This window comes from Chlorocebus sabaeus, chromosome 23 (assembly GCF_047675955.1).
Source record: "Chlorocebus sabaeus isolate Y175 chromosome 23, mChlSab1.0.hap1, whole genome shotgun sequence".
Classification (NCBI taxonomy): Eukaryota; Metazoa; Chordata; class Mammalia; order Primates; family Cercopithecidae; genus Chlorocebus; species Chlorocebus sabaeus.
The window spans coordinates 3,017,424-3,041,777 of NC_132926.1; the positions used below are offsets into that span (position 1 = coordinate 3,017,424).

Below are 24,354 nucleotides of genomic sequence, written 5' to 3' on the forward strand. Positions count from 1 at the left end.
CGATGGAATCATACAACACGCGACATTTTGCGCCTGGCCTCTTTCACTTGGCATAACGTTCCCAGGGCTCATCCCTGTTGTAGTGTGCAACAGCACTGCGTTCCTTTCTGTTGCTGAGCTCATTGTCACACACACACAAAATCTGTTCCATTGCTTTTCATGTGCTTCATCCTCACATCAGAAGAGACTAAAGGGCAAAAAGGGGCCTAGCTAGCTACCTCTGGCCTTTTATAAGGCTACTAATCCCATCCAGGATGACGGAACCTTCATGGCCTAATGATCTCCTTAAGGCTTCACCTCTTAAAACTGTCTCATTAGGAATCAAGTTTCTAATTTTGGAGGGGACACAAACCAATGCTCAAACCGTAGCCCCCTATGATCATTAACAAGACAAAGATGTTTGGTCATGCTACTTCTATTCAGCATTGTCGTGGACGTTCTAGCCAGGACAAGTAGGCAAGAAAAGGAAATAAAAGACATCCGTATTGGAAAGGAAGACATCCATATTGGAATACGCTCTTGGATTCTGTTTGCTGATATTTTGTTAAGAATTTTTATGTTTATACTCAGATATTGATCTGTAGGTTTCTTTTTTGTGTGATGTCTGTCTGATTTTGGTATCAGGGTAATACTAGCCTCAGGGAATGTGTTGGGAATCCTTTTATGTTTTTTGAAAGAGTTTCTGAAGGATTGGTATTAATTTTTTAAAAATGTTTAGATTTCTTTACATTCTAATTGGTGGAATTCACTGGTGAAGCCATCTGGGCCTGGGCATTTGTTTGTGGAGTTTTTACATTACTCATGCAATCTCTTGTTTAGGTCTATTCAGATTTTCTATACCTTCTTGATTCAGCTTTGGTAGTTTGTATCTTTGTAGAAGTTTGTCCATTTCCAGTGCTTTTTTTGGTTTCCATGGGGATTTGAATTATTCTCTGGTGTTACTTGCTTTCAGCCTGAAGAACTTCCTTCAGCATTCTTACATGGCAGATCTGCTAGCGATTAATTCTTTCGGTTTTTGTTTATCCGGGAATATCTTTATTTCACTTTTATTTATGAGAGACAGTTTTGCAGAATTAAACCTTCTTGGTTGACATTACTGCCTCTGGCCTTCATTATTTCTGATTAAAAGTGAGTTGTTAATTTTATTGTGATTTCCCTGTACATCGTGAACCGTTCAATGTTCCGTATTTTCTCTCCATCTTTGTCTAATTTCAACATTTTAACTATGGTGTGTCTAGGTGTGGACCTCTTTGCATTTACCCCACTTGAATTTAATTGCATTTCTTAGATGTGTAAGTTAATGTTTTCATCACATTTTGGATGTTTTGAGCCTTTTTTTTTTTTTAAATATTTTCTGCTTCTTTCTCTGTGTCTTCTTCTGGTACTTCTATGCATTTTTTATTGTACTTAATGGCCTTCCATGTTCCTCAGAGGCTTTGTTCATTTTTCTTCATTCTTTTTCTCTCTGCTCTTTAGATTGCATGGTTTTGATTAATCTGTATTCAAGTTCAGTGACTGCATCTTCTGCCAGCTCAAATCTACCATTCAGTGAGCTAATTAATTTATTTTTTAAGTTCTTGTACTATTCATCTCCAGAATTTCTATTTAGTTCTTCTTCTTCTTCTTCTTCTTCCTCTTTTTTTTTTTTTTTCCAGACAGAGTCTCTGTTACCCAGGCTGGAGTGCAGTGGCACAATCTCAGCTCACTGCAACCTCCACCTCCCGGGTTCAAGAGATTCTCCTGTCTCAGCCTCCCGAGTAGCTGGGATTACAGGATGTGCCACCACGCCCGGCTAATTTTTGTATTTTTAATAGAGACAGGGTTTCACTATGTTGGCCAGGCTGGTCTAGAACTCCTGACCTCAGGTGATCTGCCCACCTTGGCCTCCCAAAGTGCTGGGATTACAGGTGTGAGCCACTGCACTCGGCCTCTATTCAGTTCTTTTTATAATTTCTATCTCTTTACTGAGATTCTTCATTTGGTGACACGCCATTCCTGTACTCTCCTTTAGTTCTTTAGACATGATTTCCTTTTATTGTTTAAACACATTTATTATAGCTGCTTTGAAATCTTATCTGCGAAGTCGGACATCTGGGCCTCCTGAGAGGTAGTTTCTGTCACCTGCTGAATTTCCTGCGGGTGGGTCACACTTTCTTGTTTCTTTTCATGGCTCAGAATGTTTCCTTGAAAACTGGAAACTTTAGATAATACACTGAAGAAACTGTGGAGAATGATCCCCCTGGGCCTTATTGCTACTGTTTGCTTGTGGATTTTGTGACCTGGTCCTGCTGTTTCTGTGAAGCTTATTTCCCCTGCAGTGTGCAGCCACTGATACTGCTCCCCAGAGGTCACAGCCTTGGTCATATGCACAGTCACCCTGACTGTACCCCTGCTCCTAACCCCCTGGGACAGTGACATTAGCCAGGCTCTCTTTGACTATCTCTTTCCCAGATCTTTCCATTAAGCTTCTGGTCATTCTGCCTTTATTGCTATCACACCCAACTGTTGGCCTTCCACTAACTGCTAGCTGCTACTAACTGCTAGTGCGACTGATTGCTGTATTGTTTTCGACAATGTCCTGAGGTGTATAACTTGCTCTACAATATGACCTAATTAAATTCTAGACCTTTCACAGGAGCAGGGTGTTGCCAGTATCTGAGGGCTTCAGGAGGGCTCTTAGCTGTCTTTGTCCCTGGTTCTGTCTGTTTAACTTCTACAGGTTGAGCATCCTTAATCTGAAAATCTGAAATCCGAAACACTTCCGGTTCCAAACACTTCTGGTTCCGAGCATTTCAGATAAGGGATACTCAACCTGTAGTTGGTTTACCATTTTGTTTGTTGCTATTAGGACCATTGGCCTCCTCTTAATCGCTCACTGCTAAGACCCCTGTTTTTTTTGACAGTGCCCTTAGACATGAACATCCTCCATGCTCTGTTTCAGATCCAAGTCAGTCCCATTAGGGAGAGCTATGAAGCCTTCTGTTCTGACTCTCTGTCTGGGCAGACCCCTGCACCCCTGCACGAGAGCTAGGAGCAGGGTCAGTGGCCTGCTTCTCCCAGAGTGACATTCCTGGCCTACAAACTACTCACTAGATGGGAATGGTAGCCCCTAGTCTTCTGGGCTTGCCCCTTTCAACATGGAACCTCTGCCCTACAAGCAATCTGGGGAGGGGCTATCAGGTCCACTATTCTTGGCCTGCTGTACCTGGAGCAGAGCTTCTGCCCTGTGAGTGGGGCCTGGGTAGGGGAAGGGGGCCCCAGGCCTCTTGGCCATCCTACCGGAAATAGACTCTGCAACAGAGCTGGGAGGGGTGACGCCAGTGGCCTGGCTCTCTCAGTATGAAACTGTAGCTTCAGACTGGGAGCTTGGAGTAGAGGGAGCTCTGTCTTCCTGGCAGTAAAGCCTCGTCACACTGAGCTAAAGAAGGAATGGGGGAGGGTTGTGGCTCGAATGCCACAGACTTTTGCTTTTCTTACCAAGATTTAATAGATTTTCTTGAAAAAAAAAAAAATACTTCTTCATTTGTTGTATAGACCTTAGGACAATTTCCAAAGACTTTAAATTGTTGCTTTTTATAAACTAATTTTCATTGGTTACTGGGGAGAGGGCTTACCAACCTCCTTACACTTCCATTCAAAGTTTCTATTTGATGCCTCTTTTTATAAATAAAGTTTTATTGGAACACAGCCATGTCCATTCATTTACAGGTTGTCTACAGCTGCTTTCAAACTCTGATGGCAGAGTTGATTAATTGCAACAGAGATTATATAGCCTGCAAAGTCTACAATAGTTACTCTCTGGCCCTTTTACAGAAAGAATTTACTGAGGAATGGTTTGCTGAGAAGAGTTTGCTAAGGAATGGCTGTGTTCTCTTTCTGTTCTCTTTGTGGAAACAGTGCTACAAAATTAGGTTATACAAAGAAGGGTTAAAGAGTATGCAGTCAGCCGGGCACGGTGGCTCACACCTGTAATCCCAGCACTTTGGGAGGCCAAGGCGGGTGGATCACCTGAGGTCAGGAGTTTGAGACCAGCCTGGCCAACGTGGTGAAACCCTGTGTCTACTAAAAAAAGAAAAGCAAAAATTAGCTGGGCGTGGTGGTGGGCACCTGTAATCCCAGCTACTCGGGAGGCTGAGGCAGGAGAATTGCTTGAACCCGGGAGGCGAAGCTTGCAGTGAGCCGAGATCGTCATTGCACTCCAGCCTGGGTGACAGAGCGAGACTCCGTCTCAAAAAAAAAAAAAAAAAAAAAAAAAAACACAGTATGCAGTCAGAACTGAAGGAAAAGTTCTATCATTGTTCTCTGTTTTTTGGTTGTTTGTGGTGATTGTCAGTTTTAAAACGTTTTGGTGTGATGTATTTTCTCATTTCAAGTCAATAATCCATTTTGCACCTAATTTAGTTCTTTAATTTTGCAATCTTCTTCTTAAAGTGGGTGCCCTAAACTATAGACGCTTCCTCCTGCTAGACCTAGAGGAATGGGAGCACTGTGATCAGATTAGGTTGTGAAATTGTTTTTCCTACATGCCAGCGTTGGACTTTATTCCTGGTTTTTGCCATGTCGGCGTATTACTTGTCCCTCTTTTCCATAGTATTTCCTCTAAATTGCCTTTTTTACTTAAATAAACCTTGTATGTCTCGCAGTCACTGGCCTGATACGCCAGTGGTATCTTTATAAACGGGCTGCGTGTGGGCACCCAGGAGGCATCTATCCTGGCGACATAGTGCGGTGCAGGTTCCGGCTGAGGGGACACAGAGCTGCTGGAAGGCAGGAGGGTGGTCAGCAAGCGGGAGGCAGGGCAGGCCGGCCCCTCACTGTGCCTCTTATTGCCTCTGGCGGATGAGGCCTGTCTTCCAGGGGCTCTGAGCATCTAGGGGCAAGGAGGGTGAGCTCCCCCTGTGCCCCGGCGCCAGGCCAGGACGCGTCCCAGGCACTGCAGGCTGCGGAGCGCAGAAGTGTCCCCACGGCCCAGTGTGAGGGCGAGTGGAGCGACTGGCTTCCTGTCTTTCAGCATTGCTTTAAAGGACACTGCATCTGGCTGACGCCCGACATCCTCAAACGGGACGGCAACTGGGGCGCTTGGAGTCCGTTCGGCTCGTGCTCGCGTACCTGTGGTACGGGCGTGAAGTTCAGGACCCGCCAGTGCGACAACCCACAGTGAGTTGGCCCCACGTTCCCCTGGCCTTCCTGAGTGGCAGCTGAGGGTCCAGGAGACCCTCTCCAGCCAGCCCTGTCCGGGAGGGCCCTGTGGCTGCCCACCAGTTCTGGAGAGGTGCAGGGCAGGCTGCCCCGCCCGCCTCACCCTACCTGGCAGGGGCCACGGCTCAGGGGACGCTTAGCTCTGCCTCTTACCCCTTGCCCAGGACTGGGCCCGCGGCCCACCTGCCTGCAGCCCACTCTAGACAGGTTTACTCTGTCTCTCCTGGCCACGGGCGTGGAGGAGAGGAGGTAGGACTGAGCTGCGGAAAATGGGGGTAAAGGGGGGTGGTCTCTCAGGCCCCCAGATGCCAGCCCCTGGGCAGCTGTTTGCAGCCAGGCGAGGGCAGGGTCGGGACTTGTCATCAGTGTCTGGCTGTCCAGGGGAGGGACAGCCTGTGGAGCCGGCCCATGCCAGCTGCATCCCCGTGCCCAGCCACACCCCCCCTGCCCGTCACACAGGCCCCATGCCCTGTGCTGTCCTCTTGCCCCTTCTCATTCCTCCCACCTCACCCCACACACCCTGTAAATGTCTCCTGGGCCCACGCTCCCTCCTCGGCCCACAGCCACTTTCTTATCCACACCCTCCTCTCCCTCCTCCTCTGCCTGCCTCCTCCTGCCTGAACGCTCACCCCGGCCTCACCCAGGGAGCGTCCTGGCGGGGCTGGGGTGGAGGGAGAACCCTCCACAAACATCAGCGTTACTCCGTCTCCCACCCGCCCAGCGGGCCCTTACGCTGCAGGCCCTGCGGCTGCTTAGACACACACTGCTTTTGTCTTTCCTTTTTGGCCTGACTGGTATTTTAAAGATTTTGATTTGCCTGAAAATATTGACAATCTGTAATTTCACATTAGAAAAACAAACAAAACAGATTTCCAGCCTTCAAATCGGGCATCACAGATGCACAGCCAGGCCCAGTTACCAGCTGGCCAGCAGGCCTCTGGGGTGCGTCCCGGCTGCTGGGCTCCCGCCTCTGTAGCTGCTCCTGGGTCCTGTTCCCTTGGGCTGCTCTGCTTGCTCTGGCTGGGCCTGAACTGGACCCTGGGGAGCCAGAGAGGGCCATCAGTCCTGGTTCTGGGGAGGGAGTCAAGACCGTATCAGCCTCCCTCAGCAGCACTCGTGAACACGCGTGTGCATGGAGCCCTCTTCTACCCCTGCTGTCCTCCTGCCCCAGGCTCCAGGCTGCCCTCCTGGCCAGGAGCGGGCAGGGAGCCCCGTGGCCCCTCCTCAAGCACCCTTGGGGCTTTTACACCATACTCGGGAAGAGATTGCTGGGCATTTAGAACCGCAAGAGGCAGTGTGTGGGTTGGTGCTGTTCTCAGTGAAGCGAAGACGTTACAGAGACGCAGCCCGCCTTGTCTGCAGGGAGAAAACCCAGCGGCCGTGGTACATGGGCCAGACACTTGCTCAGAACAGCAGCACCGGGACTCTGGGGCCTCAGCATGCCTCTTTCCGTGCCAGGCTCAGTGCCCAGGGCCAGCTGCAGAGGAGACTCGCTCAACTCCTGCCGACTGGGGTTTTCGCCCCGTGGGGAACACAGACCTAAACACCCAATCACAGCTTCCTGTTCATTTCCAAGCCCAGGCACCAGTGCTGGGGAGGGGTGGCACCAGGGCTGTGAGCAGATGCTGCCTCCCCACAGGAGCCCCAGGAGGGAGGATGTGGCCATCCTGCCCTGTCCTTTCAAGATCTTCACTCTGAGGCCCGACAGGCTGGGGAACTGCCCAGGTCTCACACCTGCGACGTGGCAGGACAAGGTCCCTTTGCTCAGCAGAGCTGCCCCCCGACACCTGAGACTTAGGGATCCCCCCTGAAAAGATCTCACAGGTGGCACCCGGGTGCTGCCTCTTTCCATTGGCGCTGAGCGGCAAGGCCTTTGCTTTCTCCTCCAGCCCGGCCAACGGGGGCCGCACCTGCTCGGGCCTTGCCTACGACTTCCAGCTCTGCAGCCGCCAGGACTGCCCCGACTCCCTGGCTGACTTCCGTGAGGAGCAGTGCCGCCAGTGGGACCTGTACTTCGAGCACGGTGACGCCCAGCACCACTGGCTGCCCCACGAGCACCGGGACGGTGAGCCCCTCTGGGGACAGCCGTGGGGCTCAGCAGGCAGCCCCTAGGGTGGGCAAGTGGGGGTTGCCTTGGCTTGTGCCTCTGATCCTCCATGGGGCAAGGCTGCCACGACCCTGGGCTAGCAGGAGAGCCCACGCTGACTGGTGTGGCTGCCCTGGGCCACTCCCAGGTGGGGCATTAAGGTTCCTAGCAGGGCTGCAATCCCAGAGCAGCCGGAACACCTGGAGTAGCTGAGGACACGGAAGAGGTGGCTGGGCTGCGGGCTCGGCAGGGGCTGGCTCCTGCCGTCCAACAGGGGTGGACAAGGCTTGAGCTGCATGGTCAGCTCAAGGCTGAGGCCGGGACTGGCCCTACCAAGGAATCTGGTGACCTCTGACCTTCGCTATTAGCCGGGACTCTCAGTTGCAAGTGTCAGAAAGCTGACTTCCACTGGCTTCAGCATTAGAAGGCATTTATTGCTCAGGGACCTGAGGAGTCTGGTGGCCTTGGGCATGGCAGTGCTTGTGTGGCACCTGGGGACCTTCGTGTGACAGACTGTGAACATACAGTCCCTGTTTCTCCTCCGTGGCTATTGCCCTAGCCCAGCACCTGCTGCCCCATGTGGGCCAGTGCAGGGTTGGAGGTGACAGAGCAGACGGGGTCCCCCTCTGGCGGAGGATACAGTCTGGGGGCCCAGCGTTTTTGTTACCTCTGAGATAAAGGCTGAGAAGGGAGGGTTCCAGGGATCTGGGTCTGAATCCAGGCAGACTCCGTCTCAAAAAAAAAAAAAAAAAAAAAAGAAAAGGATTCTTTTTTTTTTTTTGAGACGGAGTCTCGCTCTGTCCCCCAGGCTGGAGTGCAGTGGCCGGATCTCAGCTCACTGCAAGCTCCGCCTCCCGGGTTCACGCCATTCTCTGCCTCAGCCTCCCAAGTAGCTGGGACTACAGGCGCCCGCCACCTGGCCCGGCTAGTTTTTTTTGTATTTTTTGTAGAGACGGGGTTTCACTGGGTTAGCCAGGATAGTCTCGATCTCTTGACCTCGTGATCCGCCCGTCTTGGCCTCCCAAAGTGCTGGGATTACAGGCTTGAGCCACCGCGCCCGGCAAGGATTCTTTATTTACTTTTTTTTTTTTTTTTTTGAGACAGAGTCTCACTCTGTTGCCCAGGCTGGAGTGCAGTGGTGCAATCTTGGCTCACTGCAAGCCCCGCCTCCCAGGTTCACCCGATTCTCCTGCCTCAGCCTTCTGAGTAGCTGGGACAATAGGCACCCGCCACCACAACCGGCTATTTTTGTTTTTGTATTTTTAGTAGAGACAGGGTTTCTCCGTGTTAGCCAAGATGGTCTCAATCTCCTGACCTTGTGATCTGCCTGCCTTGGCCTCCCAAAGTGCTGGGATTACAGGCGTGAGCCATTGCTCCTGACCTTTTTTTTTCTTTTTTCTTTTTTTTGAGGTGGGGTCTTGCTCTGTCACCCAGGCTGGAGGCTGGAGTGCAGTGTGTTGTGGTGCAGTCTTGGCTCACTGCAAGCTCCGCCTCCTGGGTTCAAGCAATTCTTCTGCCTCAGCCTCCCAAGTATGTGGGACTACAGGCGCCTGCCACCACACCCAGCTAATTTTTGTATTTTTAGTAGAGACAGGGTTTCACCATGTTGGTCAGGCTGGTCTTGAACTCCTGACCCCAAGTGATCCACCCACCTCAGCCTCCCAAAGTGCTGGGACTACAGGTGTGAGCCATCGTGCCCGCCTGGAAAGGGTTATTTAGATAGGGACCTAGCAAACAGTCATTTGCAGCCTCAGGGGTCTCCAGGCGGGGCCTCGGGATGTGAGAGCCAGGCTGCACCAACAGCCTGGCTGGCTTGGTTGGGAAAAGCTCTTCCGAAGTCCACAACCACCAGGGTCAAAGGCTCAGGAGACACAGAGACAGGACGGGGGCTGCTGTCACCTACCCCTTTTCCTCTCTGTCTGCCCTGGAGGGCGGGCCACGTGGGGGCAGGTGAGTCCTAAGACCCTCGTGGAAATGTCTCCCTGCGTGGTGCCTCCTTTGCACACACCTGGGGAAGCCATCCGGGCTCCTTGCAGACCCCCGGCTGCTTCCCTTCCAGCCAAGGAGAGATGCCACCTGTACTGCGAGTCCAGGGAGACTGGGGAGGTGGTGTCCATGAAGCGCATGGTGCACGACGGGACACGCTGCTCCTACAAGGACGCCTTCAGCCTCTGCGTGCGCGGGGACTGCAGGGTGAGTACACAGAGGCTGGCGCAGGGGGCTACCGTGTCGAGTCTCAGCTTCCTGGGTACTGACCTCCCCCTTTTCGGGCTACAGGGAAGATGTGTGAGGTTAAGCACACAAAGTGTCAGAACAATGCCCGGACCAGGGCAGGCTCTTAGCAAATGTCTGTTTACCTCTTCCCTGTGCTGGGAGCCTCAGACTTGAGTATGCCTAGGATTCACCTGGAGAGTTTGGACTCCACCTCAGACATCCTGATTTCACAGGTCAGGGTGGCGGCCTGGGAACGTGAATTTTTAGGAGCATCCCAGGTGATTTCCAATGCACGTGACCTACAGGGGATCCTTGTGAAGCAGGCCCCGTCCTTGCACCCTGCAGGGCACTGGGCAGCTTCTTGCTGGATCTGGGGACCCCTGTGAGGGTCACTGGTTTGGCGCTTTGTAGAAATGCCGCCCCTGTTTTCTTTTAGTATGATGCCTTTGGCTTCAGTCTTAGGCTGTCGGGAAAAACAATCATGTGTCACCTCGGCCTGTGACAGTGACATGAACATAGACTTGTCCCTGCCAGGCTCCCCCGCAAACAACTGGAAGCCTCTGCTTAGAGCTTGTGTAGACAGGACGGATGGCAGGAGTCATGGAGGCTGACTCTGGCTTGACCTTCCTGAGAAACAGCAGCGTCGGCAGGAATCTCTAGGGGAGGGGGCGCAGGTGCAGCGTCTGGGGCTGGAGGCTGGGGCTGGGGGCTGGAGGCTGGAGGCTGGAGGCTGGGAGCTGGAGGCTGGGAGCTGGAGGCTGGGGGCTGGGGCTGGAGGCTGGAGGCTGAGAGCTGGGGGCTGGGGGCTGGGGGCTGGAGGCTAGGGGCTGGGGGCTGGGAGCTGGAGGCTGGGGGATGGGAGCTGGGGACTGGGGGCTGGAGGCTGGGGCTGGAGGCTGGAGGCTGGGGGCTGGAGGCTGGGAGCTGGAGGCTGGGGCTGGGGGCTGGAGGCTGGGGGCTGGGAGCTGGGGGCTGGGGGCTAGAGGCTGGGGCTGGAGGCTGGGAGCTGGGGGCTGGGAGCTGGAGGCTGGGGGCTGGGGCTGGAGGCTGGAGGCTGGGAGCTGGAGACTGAGGCCTGGGGGCTGGGGGCTGGGGGCTGGGAGTTGGAGGCTGGAGGCTGGGAGCTGGAGGCTGGGAGCTGGGGGCTGGAGGCTGGGAGCTGGGAGCTGGGGGCTGGAGGCTGGGAGCTGGGGGCTGGAGGCTGGGGGCTGGGAGCTGGAGGCTGGGGGCTGGGAGCTGGGGGCTGGGGGCTGGAGGCTGGGGCTGGAGGCTGGGAGCTGGGGGCTGGGAGCTGGAGGCTGGGGACTGGGAGCTGGGAGCTGGGGGCTGGGGGCTGGGGCTGGAGGCTGGGGGCTGGGGGCTGGAGGCTGGAGGCTGGGAGCTGGAGACTGAGGCCTGGGGGCTGGGGGCTGGGGGCTGGGAGCTGGAGGCTGGAGGCTGGGAGCTGGAGGCTGGGAGCTGGGGGCTGGAGGCTGGGAGCTGGGGGCTGGAGGCTGGGAGCTGGAGGCTGGGAGCTGGGAGCTGGGGGCTGGAGGCTGGGAGCTGGAGGCTGGGGCTGGGAGCTGGGGGCTGGAGGCTGGGGGCAGGGGGCTGGAGGCTGGAGGCTGGGAGCTGGAGGCTGGGAGCTGGGGGCTGGAGGCTGGGGGCTGGGGGCAGGGGGCTGGAGGCTGGAGGCTGGGAGCTGGAGGCTGGGAGCTGGGGGCTGGGGCTGGGGGCTGGAGGCTGGGAGCTGGAGGCTGGGAGCTGGAGGCTGGGAGCTGGGAGCTGGGGGCTGGAGGCTGGGAGCTGGAGGCTGGGAGCTGGGGGCTGGAGGCTGGGAGCTGGAGGCTGGGAGCTGGGGGCTGGAGGCTGGGAGCTGGAGGCTGGGGCTGGGAGCTGGGGGCTGGAGGCTGGGGCAGGGGGCAGGGGGCTGGAGGCTGGAGGCTGGAGCCAGGGGGTGCTCAAGAGCTGCTCTGCATTCACTCCTGTGACTTCGGCAGGGCAGAGAGGCTGGTTGGGCCGGATCAGCCAGAGCCTGGCAGGGAGGCCGGGCTATACAGCCGGCTCAGAGACGGTGACACCAAATACTCCAAAACAAGCACAGGTGGTGTCTGCTTTGTACCCGTGGGATTTTAACTGACGGAGGTGACCCAGTGAGGACGTGGGGAGGCCAATGGCACTGAGAGGCCTCCTCAGGAAGGCAGGGCAGGGCAAGGGGAACAGCTCGGGAATGGCCAGTTTGAACTACTCCAGTGAGCTCTGGAGCCCAGGGTGGTCCCCAGTTGTCTGGTACCTGACCCTGGGATGACTTAGGGTGAAGGAATCTTGGTTTGGTATGTGAGGCCTGGATAAAGGGGGTACTTGGGGTATAGACTGAGGACTGGCTGGTTTGCATATGAAAGGTATGTCCCCAGCCCAGTGCTTTGCTGTCCCTTAGAACTGGGGAGCCCTGGGAGGTATGGTCTCTCCCCAGACAGGAAGACTTTCAAGATGTCAAAATATCAAGACATACGAAATTTTAAAAAACAAAAACATAATTAATACAGGCAGCAGCATGGGAAACAGTTGTGGTACAAGAATTTTAAAAAACAAAAACATAGTTAATACAGGCAGCAGCGTGGGAAACAGTTGTGGTACAAGTAGCTTTAGATGGCAGCTGTGAACATGGTTGCAAACCTAACGGGGAGGGAAGATTACTAATCCACTATCTCAGTGGGTATGGCTATCACTTCATTCCTCACATTGATATTCAAGAAGGATAGGGGCTGGGCGCGGCGGCTCACGCCTATAATCCCAGCACTTTGGGTGGCCGAGGCAGGCAGATCATTTGAGGTCTGGGGTTCGAGACTACTCTGACCAACATGGTGAAACCTCATCTCTACTAAAAATACAAAAAAAATTTAGCCGTGCATGGTGGCACATGCCTGTAGTTCCAGCTACTTGGGAGGCTGAGGCAGGAGACTCACTTGAACCCGGGAGGCGGAGGCTGCAGTGAGCCGAGATCGTGCCACTGACTCCAGCTTAGGTGACAGAGCGAGATTCCGTCTCAAAAAAAAAATAGGTTAAATATTTTATTAATGTTGATTTTGACAGGTAATAGCAGGTTGCTCAATTTTGCATAATTAGAAAACATAAATATTCATGCAGAATCTAATACTGGATCAAAAAATAATATCCAACTGGATTCTGTCTATTAAAGAATATCAACACTTGGCCGGGTGCAGTGGCTCAGGCCTGTAATCCCAGCACTTTGGGACACCAAGGCAGGCAGATCACCTGGGGTTAGGAGTTCAAGACCAGTCTGGCCAACATGGTGAAACCCCGTCGTACTAAAAATACAAAAAAATTAGCCCAGCGTGGTGGTGGGCACCTGTAATCCCAGCTACTCGGGAGGCTGAGGCAGAAGAATTGCTTGAACCCAGGAGGCAGAGGTTGTAGTGAGCTGAGATTGTACCACTGCACTCCAGTTTAGGTGACAGAGTGAGATTCTGTCTCAAAAAAAAATTTAAAAATAAACAGCATCTCCCGCTTGCCAAACATAAATGTTCACCAAGCCAGGGACAGTGTCTGCCTGGGCCCCGGTGGGTCCCCTGCCCAAGATAAGCCACATATACAGGGACCCAGACGGAAACTGCCAGGTCGAGACATGCTGTAGGTGGCAGGCAAGGTCGGTTTAACTGATGACTAGACGCACTCTGATTCTGGAGATAATAAGAGATGAGGCCAGGCGAGGTGGTTCATGCTTGTAATCCCAATGCTTTGGGAGGCCAAGGCAGGAGGATTTCTTGAGGCCAAGTGTTTGAGACTGGGGACAACATAGTATGACCCTGACTCTACTAGCCGGACATCTCAAGGGCTCACTGCCTCCTCCCCCAACAGAAGGTAGGCTGTGACGGTGTGATCGGCTCCAGCAAGCAGGAAGACAAGTGTGGCGTGTGTGGAGGGGACAACAGCCACTGCAAAGTGGTCAAGGGCACATTCACACGGTCACCCAAGAAGCACGGTGAGTGAGTCCCTGCCCTCTGCCCTGGAGCCTGGATGCCTGCAGTAGCTCATGCCCGGACAGCTGCGGGCCTGACTCATCCTGGGACTGTCCGGGCTCATGACTATTCTGGGGAGGGGGAGAGGTCTGTGACAGTGATGGGGAGGGAGAATCCTAAGTCGGGGACAGCCCCAGCTGGGTGCCAGGGTGGGTAGAGAAGAGGAGAGTGGAGGCCTAGGTCACAGGAGTCAGAGTGGAGAATGCCAGTTTATGAGGATGCCCGGGTTGGGCCTTAGAGACTAGCCCAGAGGCAGCAGCTTTCCTGGTGGCCCCTCTCAGGTGGGTGCTCAAAGCCAGAGAAATACCAGGGTCCTGGGAGAGCCCCCAAGGGAACTGCCTTGAAGAGCAAGGCCCCTCCTTGCATTGTGCGAATTCGAGCAGCCCTTTCCCTTCTCAGTTTGCTGTGTCTTTCCACATCAAAAAAGGTTACATCAAGATGTTTGAGATCCCCGCGGGAGCCAGGCACCTGCTCATTCAGGAGGTAGACGCCACCAGCCACCATCTGGGTGAGTCTCAGAGCCGGACAACTCAGCGTCCTCAAGACCTGGCTCCTCTGGGATCAACGGGCAGAGTGCTAGGGGTCAGGGTCCTGGGTTGTACAGCTGTGACCTGAGCCAGGGCAGCCCCTCCCCCACCTGTCCCTCTGCTCAGCACACCTGGGCCCTTTCCCAGGGTCCTCCCTTTGTGGAGACGCCAGGGTTTGGGATCAGAGGGCTCCACTTGGCAGCAGCTGTGAAAGGACGTATATCCAAAACATGTCCCTCAGCCTACAGGATGACTCCCTGTCACCTGTTCTCATGGTTGGGGTGGGAAGGCCCCCTGCCCTTGGGAAGGCAGGCAGGGTCTGCAGGCAGCAGGGTCCTGGGCAGCCCTCCCATCCCCACAGCAAGGCGGCTGGCAGGTGGGCGCACACAGTGCACTTATATTTTCAATTCATTTAATTTTAAATTCAAGAGATTCCAGCTAAAATAGGGATTCTGGTATTTCCCGAAAATATGGATGTTCTCACACCTCTGGGTGCCTCTTTCCACGAAGCAGCACTGCCTGGGAGACTGTGCCCTCCCAGGCCACGCAGGAGGCTCTCAGGGCCTGTCCCCCCTTCCCCTGAAGGTGCCTGGGCCCTGCCTTCTGGGGACTCGTGGGCCAAGGTCAGAAGTGATACCAGGGACTGCTGGGGCCCCTGGATAAGTCCCTTCCCCAGTCTGAGCCCCACATTCATCCCTGTCCCCAGGAGGCTGGACAGGGTCGGGGCTCCCACACTGCCTGACAAACACACCACACCCTTTTGTTTTATTTTATTTTGTTTTTATTTAGAGACAGGGTCTCACTCTCTTTTGATACTCATTTTTCTTTCTTACCTTTTTTTTTTCTTTCTTTTTTTTTTTTTTGAGTCTCGCTCTGTCGCCCAGGCTGGAGTGCAGTGGCCCGATCTTGGCTCACAGCAACCTCTGCCTCCCGGGTTCACGCCATTCTCCTGCCTCAGCCTCCCGAGTAGTTGGGACTACAGGCGCCCACCACCACGCCTGGCTCATTTTTTGTATTTTTACTAGAGACAGGGTTTCACCATGTTAGCCAGGATGGTCTCGATCTCCTGACCTCATGATCCACCTGCCTCGGCCTCCCAAAGTGCTGGGATTACAGGCGTGAGCCACCGCGCCCGGCCTCTTACTCATCCTAAGAGGAAACTTTAGATTGCTACCCTAAATTCAAAAACCTGTACCACTTGCCTGAAGCAGAAAGTGAACAGAAAAGTCAGTTTCTGAACAAAAAGACATTTCTGTGCCAACACTGCTGCTTCCTGCCACCGCCTCTGGGGCTGAGGCCACTCTCTGTGGAAAGAGAAGTCAGGGACCTGTGGCACCAAGCAGAGGCTTTGTTTGTGAGTTGACAGAATTACAGGGGACGTGACAGGGAATGAAGCTCTGACTAGTGCCCTGTTTGCAGCCCTACTGACATCACCCAGCTGCCCCGCAGTAGCCACCCCCCACACTGCTTCCTGGGTAGCCAGGTCCTCTGCTCCTAGATGACCTGAGTGTCACCCAATCGGGCCAGGCCTCTTCTGGAGCTGTGGGGAGCTGCTGGAGCCTCGGCTGGGTCATGGTCACTGATGGGGGTTCTGCTCCTTCAGCCAGACATCTGCTCACCCCCTGGCAGGAAGCCCCTACCCCAGCAGGGTCCAGTGCTCACCTGCCCAGCAGATGCCCTGCACCGGGTAGAGACCCCTCCCAGCCATCCTGCCCAGGGTGGCCTCTAAGTGCCCACTGAGTGCTCCCAATAGGCTGTCGGTAGGTGGCCTTGGCAGCTACTGAGTGGCTTCCAAGGGGAGCCGGCACCTCCAGGGCTGGTGGGGGCAGAGGCTGTGAGTCGAGGGTAATCTGGTTCCAAGGGAGCAGTGATGGGCAAGCAGGGCTCCCAGAGCCCTTTGGGCTGTCATGGCACAGAGGAAACTGGCAGGGGGCAACCAGAGAGATGAGGGGTCCAGCTGCCCACCACTCCCCGACCAGCCCAAACCAGTGGGCCTGGGTCCTGCCCTTGGGTGACCACAACAGGGGACTTGGTCTTGCCATTCTCAGCCGTCAAGAACCTGGAGACAGGCAAGTTCATCTTAAATGAAGAGAATGACGTGGATGCCAGTTCCAAAACCTTCATTGCCATGGGCGTGGAGTGGGAGTACAGGGACGAGGACGGCCGGGAGACGCTGCAGACCATGGGCCCCCTCCACGGTACCATCACGGTTCTGGTGAGTCTGGGCAGGGCTGGGCCCAGGCAGGGGTGCGGGTGGCCACTGGGGGAGAGATGGGGTGCCTGGGATGCTGAGCCTCCTGACCCTTCAGGTCACACTCTGCATGGCCCCTTTGGCCTGCCCTTGGCTCCAAGGGGCTCCGACTTCATCAGAGCCAGGAAGGGACATGTGTCCACGAGTTGGGGCTCTGGACCCCACATGGCCCCTAGGTGACCTTGGGCACACTCGGCCTTTGAGGATTTCGGTTTCACCATCTGAATGACATTCACAGCTGCCATCAGCATGCGCGTTTGAGTATGCTGTTACGATGGAAGCCAGTAACACTCCGGGAGGTGACAGTCAGGGTCCGGGAAGCTAGATGCCCAGATCCAGACTGCGCTGGAGTGCGTCTCTAAGCAGGATGGGACCCCAGATCTCCTGGTTATAGGAAAGTACCAAGGGGCTGGATTTTCAAATCACTTTTTTTTTTTTTTACATGGTTTCGACGAGGTCAGATCACTTTTTAAAATTTAATTTTAACTGCATAGGGATATCTTTTATTTGTCAAAAAAGGTACACATCGGCTGGGCACGGTGGCTCACGCCTGTAATCTCAGCACTTTGGGAGGCCGAGGCGGGCGGATCACGAGGTCAGGAGATTGAGACCATCCTGGCTAACACAGTGAAACCCTGTCTCCACTAAAAATACAAAAAATTAGCCGGGCGCGGTGGTGCACGCCTGTAGTCCCAGCTATTCGGAGGCTGAGGCAGGAGATCGCGCCACTGCACTCCAGCCCGGGCGACAGAGCGAGACTCCGCCTCAAAAAAAAAAAAGATACCCATCACAAATAAGGCTCTCGTGCTCTGGAGCCCCTCCCCTAAGGTGGGCATGCTGGCATTGGGATTAATCTGCCCGCCCCCAGCGCTCCACATGTGGGTGCACCTGTAAGCAGGTGCAGCAGTGAGCCAGGTATGCCCTGTGTACCTCATGCCACCCTGCCCGCCTCACCTGCAGTGACTTCTTGCCCCTTGGAAGTGCCTTTGGTGACCTGCCTGCATCAGTGTGTGAGCAGTTGGTCCTCGGTACTTGCGGTTTCTGTATTTGCAAATTCACCTGCTCACTAACATTGATTTGTGAGCCCCAAATGGACATGCACAGAGCGGTGAAGTGTGAGTTCCCTGACACACGTGTTCCCAGTGGAGGTGGGAGCAACTTGGCACGCTGTCTGCTTGTTTCCGCTCTCATCCCACAAATAGGTTCTTTCTGCGGTCTGTTGAGTGTCACATATGTCACATTTTGTGCTACTTTGGGGGTGATTTCACTGTTTAAAATCACCCCGAGCCTATTGCTGAAGCGCTGTCCAGTGTTCCTAAGCCCAGGAAGTAGTGTTGTCTTAAGAAGAAAATACATGTGTTGAATAAGCTTCGTTCAGGCATGGGCTGCAGTGCTGTTGACTGTGAGTTCAGTGTTAATGAATCACAGTCAATATCAAATAAAGTATCTTTAAACAGACTCACAAATAGGCCAGGCACAGTGGCTCATGCCTGTAATCCCAGCACTTTGGGAGGCCAAGCCAGGTGTATCACCTGAGGTCAGGAGTTCAAGACCAGCCTGGCCAACATGGTGAAACCCCTTCTCTACTAAAAATACAAAAATTAGCCAGACGTGGTGGCAGGCACCTATAATCCCAGCTACTTGGGAGGCTGAGGCAGGAGAATGGCTTGAACCTGGGAGGCGGAGGTTGCAGTGAGCCGAGATCGTGCCACTGCACTCCAGCCTGGGTGACAGAGCGAGACTCCATCTCAAAAACAAAAACAAACAGAAAAATAAACAGACTCACACATAAAACCGGGTTATATATTGATCAGTTAACAAAAACATGTTGAGACAGAGGCTCACGGGAACCTCTCCCTGTGCCCCTGGGGTAAAGGTTCTGTGTTCACGAATGCGGTGCTCAGGGCGACTTCATGGACGGTAGCTGCCATGATTGATGAGACTCCTCTGGAGTCGGCCTCGGCTGCTGTTCCTAAGCTGGCTGGGGAGGAAGCATGGAAGGCAGGCCAGGCACATCAAGGCCTCTTGGGCTGGCACAGGTCATCCCAGCGGGAGGCACCCGGGTCTCACTGACGTACAAATACATGATCCATGAGGACTCACTCAATGTCGACGACAACAATGTCCTGGAAGATGACTCCGTGGCCTACGAGTGGGCCCTGAAGAAGTGGTCTCCGTGCTCCAAGCCCTGTGGCGGAGGTGAGGGGGTCTCGGAGTTGGGGACCTGGGTGACATGAGGGTGGCCATGAGAAGGTAGGGAGCCTCCCTAGTGTGGGGCCCAGCGTGAGCAGGGACCGAGGAGCCACAGCAGGGACCTTTGCCTGGGTGGGTGAGGGCTTAGCGGCATTGGAGGGGCCAGCAGGTGGGCAGGAAGGGTGGGTGCTGGGGCACTGGGTCCAAGGTGGCCAAAGGGCATGTGGGGCATGGACCATGTATGTATTTGTGGGCCTGCTTCAGTGTGGGGGTGACAGGCTGGCCTGGCGGGACGTTGATGTGTGGGCGGCCCAGAAGGATCACGCCATGGCATTGGCAGGATCGCACAGGCAAGACTCCGGCAGTGCAGATGCCACCCCCAGAGGCTTCTCCCTCTGTTCACTGGGAAAAGCCTCCCAGATGTTTCTGGGGCAGGGCTGAGCACAGAGGGGTCCTACCCCCCTTGGACCCCAGATGTAGGACACAGAGGTGGACAGGAAGCACTGATCTGTCCTGTGTGCTCACTGCTCCTGGGGGCTGGGCAATACCAGGCAAGTGGCCATGACAGACCTCCGTTGATGCCATGCTGAGCCCACACCTAGAGGACAAGGAGCTCACCAAGAGGTGGGGTCATTCCCTGGCCCAGGCAGATGGAAGGGTCCTCTTCCGGGGCCCCTGTGCGCCCCTGGCCCTACACCAGGCCTGGATTTCATCAGTACATCCACTCCTGGTGATTCCCGCGAATCTCCTGGGCCTGTCTGCTCTTCCTGTCTTCCTGGCCATTCCCCTGGTCCTGGCACCTTCCTCTGGACTGGCCCTTGTGTGTCCACTCTCACTCTAAAGTGACCTTTTGAGGGGACACATCAGACAGTGTCTCTTCCTGGTGTCACAGTCTTCAGCAGCTTTCTCTATTCTCAGGATAAAGAACAAAATGCTCCTCATGGCCTCCAGGGTTGGGGCAACTTCTTGGCCTCTCCCGGTATATTTCCACCCTGTGCCTCACCCCCGGGTCCTGGCCACGCTGGCCTTGAGGGCTTTTCCTGGACACACCGTGTCTCCCCTTGGGTCCTCTGCGCAGGCTTCTCCTCGCCTGAGCCCCTCCACCGCCTTTCCACCACGTCAGCCTCCCAGCCTCTGCTTCCTGATGCCTCCAGGCACCCAGAGGAGGTCGGGCTTTATCCCCGTGCTTTCTTTGGTCTCACCCAGCAGGCCAGGGTTTTGCAGCCTGGGCATCACGGACATTCTGGGCTCTGTCACTCTCCGCCATGGGGGCTGTCCTGTGTACTGTGGGGTGCCGAGCAGCATCCCTGGCCTTTGCCCACCAGATGCCAGTAGCACCCCTTCCCCCAGTTGTGACAACCAAAAATGTCCCAGACGTGGCCAAATGCCCCCTGCTGGAGATAGTCACCCAGGTTGAGCGCAGCGGCTCCGGGCCTGCGGGAGGAAGCATGCGGGCTGCGGGCCCAGTGCTTACCCGGTCCTGGCTTGTACCAGGCCTGCTGGGCATGTGAGGTCAAGGTAGGAGCGGTGCCCTAGCAGTAGAGAGGAAATAGGGCCTCCACTGTGACCCAGGAGCCCAGTGAGGGAGAAGCAGCCTAGGGGAGCAAGTGGCTTCTCTGCTGCCCTCCCGCCCTCCGCCTGGGGCACACCAACCCTCCCCGCAGCCAGCCGCAGGCTCGACGCCCTGCCCACCCTTATCGTCGTCACAAGGGTGAGCAGGAGAATGAGGCCAGCACTGCTGGTCCAGCCCACCCCTCCTTGCCCCTGTGGGTGGGGCGTGCTGCCCCACCGAGCCCCTTCGAGCTCTCTGTCTTCAGGGTCCCAGTTCACCAAGTATGGCTGCCGCCGGAGGCTGGACCACAAGATGGTGCACCGCGGCTTCTGTGCCGCCCTCTCGAAGCCCAAAGCCATCCGCCGAGCGTGCAACCCGCAGGAGTGCTCCCAGCCAGTGTGAGTGCCCCCAGCTCGGGCTCCCACTAGAGGCGAGAGGCCAGGGGCCACCAGGGGTCCCGTGCTTGGAGGTGTGGGGCCTGGGCCTGGCATCCTCCAGGGCATTTGACAAAGTCTCTCTCGCCACATTTCATGGAATCTAAGATGCTGCAGGGCAGAAGGTGGACCCCAGCTTCAGACCCGCCAGACTGAACAGTTATGTGCATCTTAGACGTGACAAGAAACAGTGATGCCCAGATGGGGAAAAGGAGGTTCGGAGGCCCGGGGCTTGCCTCCTGGCCCCGTGGTAGATGTTTCTTAAATAGTGGTTTTGATGCTCAGGCCCTGGGGCTGGGTCCAGCTGCATTTCTGGGCCCAGGGACCTCAGTGGGGAAGACGGTTGGTAAATGGGCAGGTGGGAGCCACACAGGACAGAGTGCTGAGGGAATCCACAGTGCTCTTGAACTCTGCCCAGAAGGATTTGTGACGTCAGCGGAAGGTGAGGCCAGGTAGCAGGGCCCAGACCCTAAGGAGGCTGGGAAACCTCTTGAGGCCAGGGCCCTCCACAGCCACCAGCTCCACCAGGGTCTCCCAGTGGTGAAATGCATGGGACTCATCAGACTCATCATCAGTAGGACCTACGGCAGCTGAGCCTCAGTTTCCCCTCTGTGCAAGTCTGGATGGCCAGCATCTTAGAATAAGAGAAGGTGCACCGGGGAGGGGAGCAGGCTGCCCTCTGTTCTCACTGTCTACCTGGGCTGCAGGGAGCAGCGCTGGAGCTCAGCGAGCAGGTTCTCCAGGTGCTGCAGAGGCCTGACCGTGCACTGCTCTGCCCTGACAGGTGGGTCACAGGCGAGTGGGAGCCATGCAGCCACAGCTGTGGGCGGACAGGCCTGCAGGTACGCTCTGTGCGCTGCACTCAGCCCCTACACAACAACACCACCCGTTCCGTGCACACCAAGCACTGCAACGACGCCCGGCCCGAGAGCCGCCGGGCCTGCAACCGCGAGCTCTGCCCTGGTCGTTGGCGAGCCGGGCCCTGGTCCCAGGTGAGCAATCCCCCAATCCCGTGTCCTCAGCTCCCAAACTGAGCTTGGGTGGGACAGAGGTGACCAGAGGATTCCCCTTTGGCATGTGGGTCTGGATGTAGCTCCTGTCCTGAGCCATATCCCGTGGGTTTCACGGCACCAGTGGGTGCCACGTGGTCAGTGCTGTGCTAAGAAACCGGTGGAATGTGTGTCTTTACTGCGCAGGCAGAGGCTTCTGTCTGATACGGCATCTGGAATCCCAGGAAACTGAGTAGCCTGGGCTCCAAGGCCCAGTGGGATGTTCAGGGCTCCAGGATCCTAGGGGAGGCCTGGGTCTCATGCAGAGGTGGGAGGGGTATTAGGAGGCCAGCCAGACTCGCAGGAGGGGAGATCAGCAGGGCGTGCTTAGGCTTGTGCTGGGAGGAAGAATGAGGCTTAGGCTTGTGCTGGGAGGAAGAATGAGGCTTAGGCTTGTGCTGGGAGGAAGAATGAGGCTTAGGCTTGTGCTGGGAGGAAGAATGAGGATTAGGCTTGTGCTGGGAGGAAGAATGAGGATTAGGCTTGTGCTGGGAGGAAGAATGAGGATTAGGCTTGTGCTGGGAGGAAGAATGAGGATTAGGCTTGTGCTGGGAGGAAGAATGAGGCTTAGGCTTGTGCTGGGAGGAAGAATGAGGCTTAGGCTTGTGCTGGGAGGAAGAATGAGGCTTAGGCTTGTGCTGGGAGGAAGAATGAGGATGGACTGAAGGGCTGCAGGGATGGTCCTAGAGGCAGGGCCTGAGAGCCAGCCGAGGCCAGACCAGAGCTGACGTGAGCTCTGACAGCCCAGTCACATGCAGGGCCCACGCTGGCAGAGCTGGAGGAGTATGTGTCAGTGGCTCCCCAAGACCACCCTCAGGCTCAGTAATCCACCAGGAGGACTCAGACTCAGAAGCGGGATTCGCGGACTCGCAGTTGCGGGGGCTTACAGTGAAAGGATACAGAGTAGAATCGGGAAAAAGAAGTCACAGGCGAGGAGGTTGGGAGGAATCCAGGCGCGAGCTCCCGGTGTCCCCTCCCAGCGGGGTCACAGACATGCCCTGAATTCTCCCTGCACCCATGTGTGGCAATGCACGTGAAATGCTGCCAACCAGGGAAGCCCACCAGAGCCCGGGCGTCCAGGGTTTTCACTGGGGTCAGCTACACAGATGTGACCTCAGACTTTAGACGAAAAGCAGGTGTTCCCCATCCATCATCGGTGATGTGAACTACCCAGACCAACTGGTACTGCGTGACTCAAGGCCTCAAGCATGCAAAAGCACTCTTAATAGGTGGAACCTTCCATGAGCTTGGTTCCCAGGAGCTGCACAAGGACTGGGCACAATGGCTTATGCCTGCAATCCCAGCACTTTGGGAGGCGAGGCGGGTGGATCGCTTGGGTTCAGGTGTTAGAGACCAGCCTGGGCAGCATGGCAAAACACCGTCTTTACAAAAAATTTAAAAAATTAGCCAGGTGTGGTGGTGTGTGCCTGTACTCCCTGCTCCTCGGGCGGCTAAGGTGGGAGGATTGCTTGAGCCTGGGAGGTGGAGGTTGCAGTAAGCTGATACTGTGCCACTGTACTCCAGCCTGGGCCACATAGTGAGATCCTGTCTCAAAACCAATAACAAAAGAAAAAAAAAACAGGCCTTTGTTGGGAATGTGCAGGCTTTGAGCAATACAGGTCTGCTGAGTCGGCCTTGTCCTGCGCATGTGGTGAGGGCTGGAGAGTTTTCCTTGGGCAGGGCTGGGCATGACTGCTCCTTCTGGCACCTCCCTGGTCAGTGTGGTGGAGCAGCGGGGGTGCTGGGGGCTGGAGGAGCCAGTGAGGGCACTAGTGGTAGAGCCTTGAGTCCAGGACTGTGGGTGCTTTGTGGCACCTCCTAGGCTGAGTCAGAGCTTTCGCAGTGCCCCACCCCAGCCCCTGCCCAGGGCACAGCAGGTTTTCCTGGGCCTTGGACCTCCTCCAGCCAGAGAACAGAGGCTGTCATTGAGAGCCCAGTAGTGCCGGGCCTATGCCAGTCTGTGTGTGGGCACTGACAACAGCTCAGAGAGACAGGCATGTGGGTCCCTTCTTTAGACCCCAGGAGATTGGAGCAACCCCCAAGGGTGGGGCAAGACAGCCTCTAACCCCACTCTCCCCACTGTCCCACGCGTCCTCCTGAGTGCATGGGTCATGTGCCTGGGGATCGTGGGCTCCTCCAGCTCTGCCAGTGTGGGCCCTGCATGGGAGGTGAACCCTGCCTGGTGACTCTCCCCCTGCAGTGCTCGGTGACCTGTGGCAACGGCACTCAGGAGCGGCCAGTGCTCTGCCGCACTGCGGACGACAGCTTCGGCATCTGCCAAGAGGAGCGGCCTGAGACGGCGAGGATCTGCAGGCTTGGCCCCTGTCCCCGTAAGCCCTCTGCAGCCCCTGCCCCTGCTCCCAGCATGCGGCAGTCCAGGGCGGGGTTGTCGGACTTGGTTCAGGCAAATCTGGCTCTTGCCAGAAAGTAGCTGGACACAGCATCTGTGAGTGTGGAGAAGCGGAGCGCTGAGGCCAGGTCTGGACCTTTGCCTGTCAGGAACTGGAGGGAGCTGTGTGGAGCTGCCTCGCCCCTGCCTGCTTTCAGGGCACTGCAGACTCGCGGTGACAGCAGGACTTGGTCGGCTGGGGAGTGCCTGGTGCCCATGGTGTAGGGGGTGCCCATGGTGTAGGGGGTGCCCATGGTGTAGGGGGTGCCTGTGTGAGTAGAGGGTGTGCTCTGTGCCCTTCGAGGAGAACCAGAATACCCACTGCTCACAGATGCCTGGCCAAATGCTGTACATGGGCCACGTCTAAGGTCTCCACACAGCTCAAGACTAGACCCTGCCTGCCACAGTTCCCTTCTACAGTGGAGGGAGCTCTGGGGTGTC

The 24,354-nt window shown here is 55.8% G+C and overlaps 1 protein-coding gene across 2 annotated transcripts in view; it reads left to right on the forward strand.

Moving 5' to 3' along the window:
* The window catches only part of ADAMTS2 (ADAM metallopeptidase with thrombospondin type 1 motif 2), a 232,081-nt gene that overhangs the window by 196,003 nt on the left and 11,724 nt on the right, over positions 1-24,354 (forward strand). For both annotated transcript variants that reach the window (XM_008015512.3, XM_037992670.2), the window contains 10 exons: positions 5,012-5,157; positions 7,089-7,264; positions 9,345-9,478; positions 13,358-13,481; positions 13,946-14,026; positions 16,094-16,260; positions 18,336-18,495; positions 20,307-20,439; positions 21,260-21,467; positions 23,725-23,854. In XM_008015512.3, the coding sequence (XP_008013703.3) occupies positions 5,012-5,157; positions 7,089-7,264; positions 9,345-9,478; positions 13,358-13,481; positions 13,946-14,026; positions 16,094-16,260; positions 18,336-18,495; positions 20,307-20,439; positions 21,260-21,467; positions 23,725-23,854 (1,459 nt within the window). The remainder of the gene's footprint in view (positions 1-5,011; positions 5,158-7,088; positions 7,265-9,344; positions 9,479-13,357; positions 13,482-13,945; positions 14,027-16,093; positions 16,261-18,335; positions 18,496-20,306; positions 20,440-21,259; positions 21,468-23,724; positions 23,855-24,354) is intronic.